The 12,122-nt window shown below is 43.1% G+C and overlaps 1 protein-coding gene across 1 annotated transcript in view; it reads right to left on the bottom strand.

The window, feature by feature from the left end:
- The window catches only part of ADAM12 (ADAM metallopeptidase domain 12), a 387,388-nt gene that overhangs the window by 324,914 nt on the left and 50,352 nt on the right, over positions 1-12,122 (bottom strand). The window contains exon 2 of the mRNA XM_004265717.3: positions 1,169-1,305. Coding sequence (XP_004265765.1) covers positions 1,169-1,305 — 137 coding nt within the window. The remainder of the gene's footprint in view (positions 1-1,168; positions 1,306-12,122) is intronic.

Consider the following 12,122-nt stretch of genomic DNA (forward strand, 5'->3'; position numbering starts at 1 on the left):
CTCACTTTCAGCTGAAAGCCTCTTTAGAAAATAAAATAATGATGTAAATCATACTATCATTATGGACACAAAGGTGGCCCACTGCAGCCCTTCCAGAACACTACAGAACATTTTCACAATCTCAACTGCTCTTTTAAAAAAAATCTGTTTTCTATTATAAAGAATACTCTAAAAATAGTTCCACATAACACAAGGACAAAGCCATCTGTATGATCTCTCCAAAGAGCTCATATTTCTATAGATTTTATCCCTTTCCAACTGTTCCAACAATTCTGAAATTTAAGAAACTCACTTATATTCGTCAGACAAAACTCATCAAAATATGAAATTTCATCACTAATATTTCAATTATTTTATATTATTCTTTTACATCATAGAAGACTCAAATCAAACATGTGTCAAAGTAAACAAAGCATAAAACTGCATTAAAACTCATTACAGAGACTTCCCTGGTGGCGCAGTGGTTAAGAATCTGTCTGCCAATGCAGGGGACATGGGTTCAAGCCCTGGTCTAGGAAGATCCCACATGCCGTGGAGCAACTAAGCCCGTGTGCCACAACTACTGAGCCTACGCTCTAGAGCCCATGAGCCACAACTACTGAGCCCACGTGCCACAACTACTGAAGCCCACAGCGCCTAGAGCTCGTGCTCTGCAACAAGAGAAGCCACCACAATGAGAAGCCCGCGCACTGCAACAAAGAGTAGCCCCCGCTCACGGCAACTAGAGAAAGCCCACGCACAGCAAGGAAGACCCAACACAGCCAAAAATAAATAAATAAATAAATTTAAAAAGTTGCATTAAAATGTTTCTGCCAGTAATTGATCGATAAAACTGAAATGTTAATGAAATAGACATGAATATAGAAAAAGATCCAGCACTCAGGTAAAATGAGCTGAAAGCTGTATATCTGGAAATGTTATCCCTGGTGTGTGCTTGAAAAAGTAAGCTTCCACAGACACAGTGTTGAGAGACTCATCAGAACTGTCACATCAAAGCCAGTCTGTATTTCACCTTCTTAATAATGACGATTTCACTTTATAAGGAAGGATAAAGTTGGAATTAAAATAAAGACAAAACCTGAATAAGAGAATATTAATGCAGTTAATGTGACTTTTAAACTTCAGTCATTGCAAAGCCAAGAAGAAAAACAAAACCAAAAAAACTGACCTTTGTGTCTGCGTTTGTCACTGGGTTCCACGGGTCTCCATTCAAAAGAGAGGCACTGACCACTTCGTAAGCTCCTCTCCCGTCCCTCGTGCCGGCCTGTTGCACGGAAGGTACGAATCTGCTTCCCAAGTTCACCCCTACAACACAAAGGAAAATCCCCATGCTTATTCCAGTCCGGAAGAGTTTCGCATCAGAAGTATGACATCAATGACTCAATGAAAATATCTGGAAGTTGAATAAGGCCAGGGAAACACCATAATCTATTAAATCATAGTCAAGTGTTAAAACTGATTAATTCTCTGTCAGTCGAACATAAAAAATCTTGTAACAAAGAAAACAAGAGCTAATTTTTTCCTTCAAGCCCTGTGGCATGGGGCTGGGTGATTTGCATCGTCAAAGTATATAATTCTGTCCTTCAACGAGCAACAAAAACCCATGAGCCGTGACTTTTAAAATGATGAATTAATGCTTTGCCTAAGATCAGCTCTAGTTAAAGTCTCAGGGCTTTAGCTATATTAAGACTAAATCCATTTACTTAAGTTCCAGCGAATCAGTTCAACACAATGCCAACTCTGCTCTCTGTACTCATGGAGGCTAATTTTATGTACTTATGGGAGTGATTCTATAGACAAAATTAATTTGTCAAGTTCAGACTGACTAGACTGGTTCACGGAAAAAAAAAAAATCAAGTCGTTCTATCAACTATTATGTGATCTTGTTTCCTGGGGTACTGTCAAACCAGCTAATATACTGACCCAGGTCCAGTGTAGCCCCATTTCCATAAACAATCCTAATGGAAAGGGTAACATTTTTCTCCTCCGGGGAGTGTACTGCTTTCTTAACAAATACGGTAATTTCTCCGGGCTAGCTCCCCTATGAGGTCACCCTCCTGCTATTCGGTGCGACCACAGTCTATCCCTCAAGGTAAAGGACGGGAGCCGATTCCTCACATGTTATTCCCATTTCTTCAACCAGGACTCATAATTTTCAGACCTGAGTCACAATACCACAGTTTCAAGTTACTAAAGAGTTCGCATTTTTGGGCACAAATGGTATTGAAATTTTAATCCTAGACATTTTACAGGTCCCCAAATACTTTTAAATCCACACCATTTTATCATCCTCCGTGTGGAAGTCTGCAGTTCTATTCAGGTTACAAAAGGATTACTACTTGAGTATTAACTGTCTGACACAGCCTCTCTGGAAAATTCTCAAGCTGGTCACGAAGCATTTAAAACTCTCAGTTGTTGAGCGCCAAGGGACCAAGGATGAACCGAAAGTTGGGACTATGGCCAGTGGCAGAGGGGATGAGCTGGGGCCGTCGGCCACATGGGGCACTAGAGGGAGGGAGAGGACCATGGGCCCGGGGAGCAAGGAGAGCAGGGCTTGTGGTCTCAGGGCTGGGATGAGCTGAGTTTTCAGGGATGAACCTGTGTTGGAGAGATGAGGGTTCCAGCCGTGCAAGCGGAGGGGGCTGGCTCCAGGTGGTGACATCTGTGGACATCAGTGGAGGGCAGGATGGAGGAAAGAATGGCTGTCTGCATGGAATTCATCAGAAGTCTTTCCTGGCTGCAGAGGGGGCAGTCACTGATGGCACAGAGACCTTGAATAAATGAACTTCATCCAGTGGCTTGAGTTCATGCCCTTCAATGTGCTCCAAGATGGTGCAGAGTCGTTACAAGCATGGGTTTTGGAGTAAGACACACCCCAGCATCACTACCAACCCGACCACGTATTAGCCATCAGTCCTGGTCCAGTCGTTGGCCCACTTATCTGTTTGTTCATTCATTCACTCACTCACTCATTCACCAACTATCTATTAAGTGCTCGCCTTATGATGGGCCCTCTAGACCTGATGTCTTCCATTCAAAAAGCCCATTCTTCCTGCTTCAGCCCAGGACACCCTCTTGTCACCTGGAGCCAGCCCCCTCTGCCTACACTGTGGAGACCCTCGTCTCTTAAATACAGCTTCGTCCCAGCACACTTGGTTCTCTCCATCCTGTATATCTAAGAGAGGGACACACATCAAGCTGCCCTCGTGACCTGTATTATTATATTGGGAGAGAGACGGCTGAATGAATAAGACCATTTCAGAGAGTAACCAGGACCCTGAAACAACAGGGCTACATGCTGTCCTTGTAACTCTTCTGTAAATCTAAAATGATTTCGAAATAAAATTTAATGAGAAAAACAAGGTGGTGGTAGAGTGGGGGGGTGGCTACTTCTGATGCACAGGGAGGAAAGACCTTTATTTGTTGGGATGGGAAGCATAGAAATGAGACGTGAAGATGAGAACCTTCCAGCCCCATCCAGAGCCACGGAAAGAACACGTCAGCAGATGGTCAGCAAGTGCGTTCCTTTTCCATAAAACGAGGCAAAGGGCGGGGAGGCCCGAGGTAGGTCATACACAGGAAGCGTGAAGAACACCAACTGGTTTTATCGGCATTGCTCTCTAAGCTTTGCCAAGCCCCGGGTCTCTTACTCAGGACCCTCAGTGGGATTCCCATGTTGGAATTTACTGAAACAATGTGAGTTCCGATCCAGTTACACAGCTCCTGCAGAGCAGGACTAAGTGCAATTAACTGAACTTATCTTGAAAGAGTGCTGGTGTGTTGTTTGAATTGGATTAAGAAGGCTTTGAAATACCCACAATTATGGGGTGAAAACGGCAGATCCGTCTGAACTTTCCCCTCAGCCAGTGAAAACCATGCCACGTGCCAAGAGTTACCCTGGCTGACATGTTAATCTTCTGAAAAGTCAGGTAAAACTGTTCAGAAAGTGACTGCAAACATTTTCAGATTTCCTCTACATAAACAAACCAATTTGATTATAAGCTACTCCTGGCAGTTCTGCTAGCCTAAGTTTCCAATGCAAGTAGGTTGTTAAATTGAGTACTTAATCGCAAATCCAATTGCCCAAGGCTCGTTAAACCTAAAACCGGAGTTCTGGATCACCCACCACCCGGCCGCAGAAGACGCCACGGTTTTCATGGCTATTCCGGCCGCAGTGCTCGAAGGCATGGAAGATTATCACCCAGGCCTCAGCGACCTAGAGAAAATGTCTTCACATTTAATAGGACTCATTCAGAAGCTGCCTGTCTCAGCAGAAAGAGATGCGGCCATGAAATCCAGGTCTCTTGGTTGCCTCTGCCAGTCGGGGAACCAGGAGAGGCAGCAAGGCCACATCCTTGACTTGGGGGAAGCTGGGCAGGGCGCCTTCATGGGGTTTCCTATTCGATAATCAAACTGAAGCTGCATGAACCAAATATAAAGAACGTTCTTAGTCCCCTGGACCTTTATCCTCCAAGACTCCTAGGAGCAGAGAAAGACAGTTACTCACTCTCCTAAAGGCAAAATGTTCCAACCACTGAACATTTCCCTTTTCACCTACATATTCCAACGTCTTAATCAAAAGAAGTCCTTCGGGGCTGATTTTTTTTTCCCCCTCTAAGAGGCTTTATTTTCTAAATATCCCAAAGAGAATTGAGAGGCAGACTCTGCCAGCACTTGGGGAATGTTGTGCAACCTTTTAAAGAAATTGAATAACTATGCTATTTGCTGAGTACAGTATTTATGATCTAGCTACATGGATAATGAAGCCATCTCTCGGCTTTTTTAATGGTTGCACAATATCCCCCCAGCAGTATATGGAGTCAGAAGATGGTTTCTTATGAGCTTTGCTTATGTATTTATACACTGGTATTTCTTTTAGATGATGCAAATAAAAATTTTATTTGTGCTGCATGGATAGACAGAATAAATTATACACAGCTGTGAGATATCAGAATGCATTTTATGGAGTGATCTTGTTGACAAACCATAAAAGCAGGCCACACATTCAAGCCCTGGAAACCCAGGGGAAAAAAATATGACCTTAGAAAATATACAGTTTGTACACATTTTGTTTTTCCAAATATTTGGGCATCAACAAAACTCAGTTGACTAAATAAAAAATGTGAATGTGAATAGCTTATCTGGAGGAGGAACTTCCAGCTTTCTGTCTGTTGAGTAACCAGATACATGACTCGTCCTTTTGATAAAATGGCCAGTTTGCTTCAGTCTCATGGTGGAAAAAAAGCATATTAGAATATTTGGGTTCCTACCACGATTCTCGTCTGTGACAATCAGCTCTGCTTTCCCATGAGGGATGTGTGTGCCTTCTTTGCTTGTCTGAGTTTGTCATCTTCAGACCTGATTATGCCTGGTGAAAAGGGAAGTTACAGACCCAGTTCCTTAGGCAAGAATCTTTACAGCCATGGCTTTTAAGGTCTTAGAAAAGCCAGCAATGAAGACACCCCCAAAAGTGACTTCAGATCTCCCCTCCGTGTGAATCACCCAGAGCCTAGCTGCCCATGGAAGTCTTGCCTCGTTTCTGCTCCGGCCAAGCCCCCTTGGCCTAGCTTACTAAGGGAGGTCTGGACCACCCTAATGCCCACCTAAGGGCTTCAGCTCATCAGAGGTGAAGATGGACACGGAGTTCTGCGATCATGAACAATGAACACCTTGGAGCCACAAGACTTGGCTCTGGTCTTGACTCCTCTTTGATCTATTGCCCTCAGTCAAAGTGTGCATCTGAGGTTCTGCCCTTTACAAAATGGGGACCATGTTCTCTCCCCCACTAATTCTCATAGGGTCAAGGAAGCTCAAATAAGTCAGTGTAGTCAAAGGGCTTTTGAAAAGCTTAACGCATAAGATCAGACTAGAATGTCAGAATCCAAGTTTCCAGACTCCTAGACAGTGGTTCTCCAACCAAACCATGCTAATAGTGTGAAGATGACAACTTCATATCCATCATTAGAAAATGTGGACATTTAGGTACTTACTTGGTGGGTATCCATTCAAGCTGCCCAATGGGCCACTGGGGTAACAACCTCGAATAAGATTACTAGTCAAGACAAAACTTAAAACATCATGCCTGGAATTCTGGCTTTAAAGGGAAATCACTATCAATCCCTACATGAACCTAAGAGAGGAGAATTAATCTGAGGTACCAAAAGTAGGATTAAGATAAATATTCCTGGGCTTCCCTGGTGGCACAGTGGTTAAGAATCCACCTGCAGGGGCTTCCCTGGTGGCGCAGTGGTTGAGAGTCCGCCTGCCGATGCAGGGGACGCGGGTTCGTGCCCCGGTCCGGGAGGATCCCACATGCCGCGGAGCGGCTGGGCCCGTGTGCCATGGCCGCTGGGCCTGCGCGTCCGGAGCCTGTGCTCCGCAACGGGGGAGGCCACAGCGGTGAGAGGCCCGTGTACCACAAAAAAAAAAAAAAAAAAAAAAAAAAAAAGAATCCACCTGCCAATGCAGGGGACATGGGTTTGTGCCCTGGTCAGGGAAGATCCCACGTGCCGTGGAGCAACTAAGCCCATGCGCCACAACTACTGAGCCTGCACTCTAGAGCCCACAAGCCACAACTACTGAGCCCCCGTGCCACAACTAGTGAAGCCCGCATGCCTAGAGCCCGTGCTCCCCAACAAGAGAAGCCACCGCAATGAGAAGCCCACGCGCTGCAACGAAGAGTAGCCCCCGCTCACCGCAACTAGAGGAAAGCCCGTGCGCAGCAACAAAGACCCAATGCAGCCAAAAATAAATTAATTAATTAATTAATTTAAAAAAAGATAAATATTCCTTAGAAAATCTAGCTGGGGGAAAAAAATTGAGGCAACCATTATGAACTGCAAAAGAATCTGGGGACAAGGCCCTGGTAATGCATAAAGCACTTTTATTAGCTCCAAATATCTGAGAGCTAAAGAAAATCTTATAAAATTGACTGAGCAGCATCTTCGTTCAGAGAAATATGGTGGCAACATTCCCATAAAGGACAAATATATCTCCTTGGTTCAGATTCCTATCTATAGTCTTTTCCAAATAACAACGTCAATCTCTCATCTCATCTGCAGACTCCATGGGTGATAAATAGGGATGTGATTTTTATTTTTAATTTTTTAAAATTTTAATTTAATTTAATTTTTTTCTTTATTTTTGGCTGCGTTGGGTCTTCGTTGCTGTGCACGAGTTTTCTCTAGTTGTGGCAAGAGGTGGCTACTCTTCATTGCGGTGCACGGGCTTCTCATTGCAGTGGCTTCTCTTGTTGTGGAGCGTGGGCTCTAGGCACACGGGCTTCAGTAGCTGTGGCACGTGGGCTCAGTAGTTGTGGCTCATGGGCTCTAGAGCGCAGGCTCAGTAGTTGTGGCACACCGGCTTAGGTGCTCCGCGGCATGTGAGATCTTCCCAGACCAGGGCTCGAACCCATGTCCCCTGCAGTGGCAGGCGGATTCTTAACCACTGTGCCACCAGGGAAGCCTGGGGGATGTGATTTTTAAATGGTATAGCTCGAGGATGTTTAAAAAGAACCATGGCAAAAGTTAATCTAAAAAAGAGTAAGTCTACAGTGGAAAAACCTGAAAAACACTATGTCACCCAGATGATAGAGGTCAACGTCAACAACCGTAGTCCTGTTGTTGGGATGTACTCTTCATAGGATATGATGAAAATGACGCTTTACCTCTGTGATCTTAATCCCTAAAAACCATAACCCCAATCTAATCTTGAGACAAATGCCAATACAGTGCATCCTACAATAGATTTGACCAGCACACCTCAAAACTATCAATGTCATCGAAATTGTCACAGCCAAGAGGAGCCTAAGGAGACATAATGACTAAACATATTGTGGAATCCTGCCTGGGACTGAGGAACAGAAAAAGGACATTGGGTAAAAAGTAAGGAGACTGGAATAAAGTATGAACTGTAGTTTAAAATATTATGTCAATATCGGTTCATTAATTGTAACAATTGTATAATACTCAGGTAAGATGTTAATAACAGGGGAAACTGGTTATGGGGTGTAGGGGAACTCTATTGTCTTCTCCATTTTCCTGTAAATATAAAACTATCCTTTAAAATAAAGTCTATTAATAATCAGTTAAAGATCTAATCTACATCTTGCAAGAAGAATGTCATTCTAGAGCAATTCAGTATCAAAAGGCTCAGAGATGAATGGCTGTTATCGCTCATGGCTCCAAATACCAGCGAACTGGAGTCTTTACCCTTCATCTCTCTTCTAACATTGTTATTTGTTCAGATGGAGGAAAGATGCGGTGACTGCCGTCAAGTGAAAAGCATAAAGCAATTGACAAGGTTTCCTAGAGTATAAGAAGGCAGAGGTTATGTAAAAGTAGTTGAGCCTTAGGCAGTAGAAAGGCCCCTCTAAGTACCTCCAGGGAAGTCTACGGAACATAGAAACAAGTTGCTATAAAAACTGGATTTTTTTTTTGGTTATTGGCTACGAGGCTCTGAAATGGTACAGAAATTAAAAGTTGGTTTAGGAAGGTGACACCAAGTGACAGTCACATAACTACTTTGATAAAAGTATGTTGAAACAGAACCAGATTTGCTCAGACCTTAAGATTGTAATTATCTACACCGGAAGGCTGATTTATCAAGACACAGCCTCATATAAGGGAAGAAGCTGCGGTATTTTGAGTCAGAAGAGGCACTGTGCATCCCCCCACAGGCTACATGGATGCCCTTGGGCCAGTCTCCTGCCCTCCTTGATACGCAAATTCTTTACATGTCCAGGAAGGCCACCAACCAGTGTCCACCGCAGAGGGCTGGCAAGAGAACCAAGTGACATCGTGGACGCAAAGCATAGGTGGCTGCCATTTAGATCAGTTTTTGTTTTTGTTTTTTTTAATCAGTCTTTGGAAATGAAGACACCAAAATGCTCTTGCAGGTTTTTTTCTGAGCGTTAGGGCTATGAATTCATTGTGTTTCTTCTTTATATTTGCGTGTAACTCTGATTTTTCTATAATCAGACATATTACTTTTATGATGGATAAAAAATTTTAAAAATCAATCATTTGGACTCATGATGACAAATCAACTGATTTATGACGTTTTACTTTCTTACCAGCTTTCCTGGCATCACAGATACACAGCCCTGGGCATTTCTGAGGACACAGCCCATTTGGAAATGAGAGCAATCAAGTACTATGGAACAATTACAATTTTCAAACGATATTTTATACGTCATTTCAAAATTCAAAGAAGCTAGTTATTTCTTCCCATAAATGTTTCAAATGGATTAATATTCCAAGCACAAGTTGTCTCTACTACACATAAAAATAATTTTTCTTGTCTCAAGTGTCTTCTAACTGTGGGAAGCAAGGTCACTTACAACATTAACTTACATTTTTATATTCCTTTGCTGGTCAGTGGAAGCTAATGCAAGTCCTATTTTATGAATGGTGAAACCGAACTACGAAGTTATATAGGTTATTTCTAATGTTTCCCAATAACAAATGGCAGAATTAATGACAAAACCCAAGGCCTTTGCATTTCAAATGCAGTCATTCACTTTGTCCTTCATCACAGGGACAAAGACGTGCTGCAGGAATTCATCTGTAATATTTCTGGGGGTGGAGGACAGGGGTCAGAATTTTCCAAAATTGACTTTGCAAGAAATAAGGTAAGGGAAAAATGGAACCAATTATTAAAATCTTAGCCCAGGAGCAAATGTTGGAAGTGAACAGCAAAAGGACAAAAATAGAAACTTGTTTATCCCATTCACTACTGTAAACCTACTAGATGGAATTAAACAACAATGAGAGAGCAGCCATTTAGTATCTATGCTAAAGACCCCGTGCCATCTAAGGGCACTAATATCCTCGTTGCCCCACTGTCATCATCGGCCACCTCCTGCTGAAATATACTCCCAACTCAGCAGCACTTAGTGACTCTGGTTTTCTTTCTTTTTTTTTTTTTTTACATCTTTATTGGAGTATAACTGCTTTACAATGGTGTGTTAGTTTCTGCTTTATAACAAAGTGAATCAGTTATACATATACATATGTTCCCATATCTCTTCCCTTTTGCGTCTCCCTCCCTCCCACCCTCCCTATCCCACTTCTTCAACCAGGGCTCGCTTCTCCACTCATACTCCTTTCCCCTGCCTCCCTTCCTCCTGGGGGGACTTGAACACCTCCCAAGTCTCAGCTCTTGGAACTGATCTTCCCTCCCTACTCTTACTGTCCCTGAGAGAACTCATTAATTTTTAAACTGATGTTGCCCAAATCAATATTTTTCCATCTGGCCAATTCATCCAAGCGCAGTCTGTATTACAGTATCTGCTGGACACTAATTTCAATGTCTTGTCACCGTCGTCACCTCAAACTCAACCAAATGTTTCAAAACCAAATGTTTCCCTCCATCCCCCAATTAGAAAACAAGACATTTTCCATCCTACATGTCTTTCCAGAGCCAGCACCATTCACCACCACTCCTTAAGTCACGTGGCTGGGCGACATCTTGGGCATGGTCTTTTTTTTTAATCGCCCACATTCAACAACTCCAGTTGGGTATTTTGTGCTTTGATTTTGCTTCCTTCTGTTTTCTAAAAACTCTACTTTCTAGCTGAACCCTTCTTTGTAGCCTCATCACCTACAGGCTCCCCCTCCTCCAATCTTAAAGGAGAGGATACATTTGATAAGAACAAAAGTCTACAGCAAGGTTTTCCATCAAGAGAACGTGAACACAAATGCCATAAGGCAGTAGAGAGCTTAGCGTGTTCTAGAGCAGAAAGGGTCAGTATGGCTAAGATGGAGTGAGGAATGGGATGGACGGAGGTATGAGCAGAAGTATAGAGGGGAGATGAGGCCTAGAGCATGCTGGGCCCGCTAAGACAGTGCTTGGATTTTATTTGAGTACAGTTGAAAGGCATCATAGGATTCTACGCAGAGTAAATCTAATTCAGTTTGGAAGAATTCTCCGCCTGAGAATGGAGTGTGTGAAGACTGGAGAAGAATGGATAAATGAGAACTATTCATAGGGCAAAATGCAATGTTGAGCACAGATTCCATAACTAATAAACATTTCTAGATTACAGTGGTGAACACTAGTTAAGCAAGTGCTATGCACCAAACCGCATTCTAATCTTTTATAAATTTCACCTGTTTAAACTTCACAACAGCCCTAGGATGTTTTTCCCCACTCAGTAGATGAAGAAACTGAGGCACAGAGAAGTTAGGAAACTCACCCATGTCCAAAAAACTGTGAAGCCAGGAAGTGAACCCAGACAGCCAAGTTCAAGGATCTATGCTCCAGCCACATCATACGATAAACAAACAATCACTCTGGTCAGGAAACACTCGGAATAAAATTCACATTCCTTCCTGAGTCCTATAAGTTCTGGAAACTCATGCCCTGAGAGCTCCATCTTGCCACCTGTGCTGTGACTACACTGACCACCCTTCTGACCCTTCATATGTCCAGCTATGTCCGACCTCATTGTCCTCTGCATTTGCTGTTCCCTCTCCTGAGAAGACCCTACTCTCAAACCTCTGCTTGCCCGCAAATCTCATGATTTATGTCTCAGCTCAAACATTACCACCTCAGACGGGCTGCCCTAATTCATACCCTTCCTTCCATCCGAAGCTTCTCTCCAGCCCATCATCCTATTTTGTTCCTTTTATAGCACTTACTGGCATCCAAATTTGTTTATTTCCCCTTTTGTTTCCTGCACCCCACCCCCAAATCTAAAATGGCAAGTGATAGGGGCCTTATTTGTCTAATTTACTGCTATGTCCTCATATGCAGACATGTACCAATTTAATGAATTATTACCAAACAAAGTAAAAGTTCACATGACCTTGGGATCACGACAATACCAGGCAGGGGTCCCGAGGCATGGTTCTCATCATGGAGGTTCTGACGGGTGACTGACCTTTAGCTCACCCAGACACGTCTGGCTCCTTACAGGTTGATGCACAGAACCAAAGCCACATGAGCCTCATTTATAAGCCAGAATTCCAACTTACTTATTTTTAATGAAAAGGAACTGGCAAGTCAACCAGAATCCTCATCTAAAGCATTTTGCTCATTATCTTCCCGGCAGGAAACCTTCCTTGAAAAGCTAAATTAAGATCAGAACAGAGAACTAAGGGACTAGAATAGAAACTGTC

The sequence above is a fragment of the Orcinus orca genome, chromosome 14, assembly GCF_937001465.1.
Source record: "Orcinus orca chromosome 14, mOrcOrc1.1, whole genome shotgun sequence".
In the NCBI taxonomy this organism is placed as follows: domain Eukaryota; kingdom Metazoa; phylum Chordata; class Mammalia; order Artiodactyla; family Delphinidae; genus Orcinus; species Orcinus orca.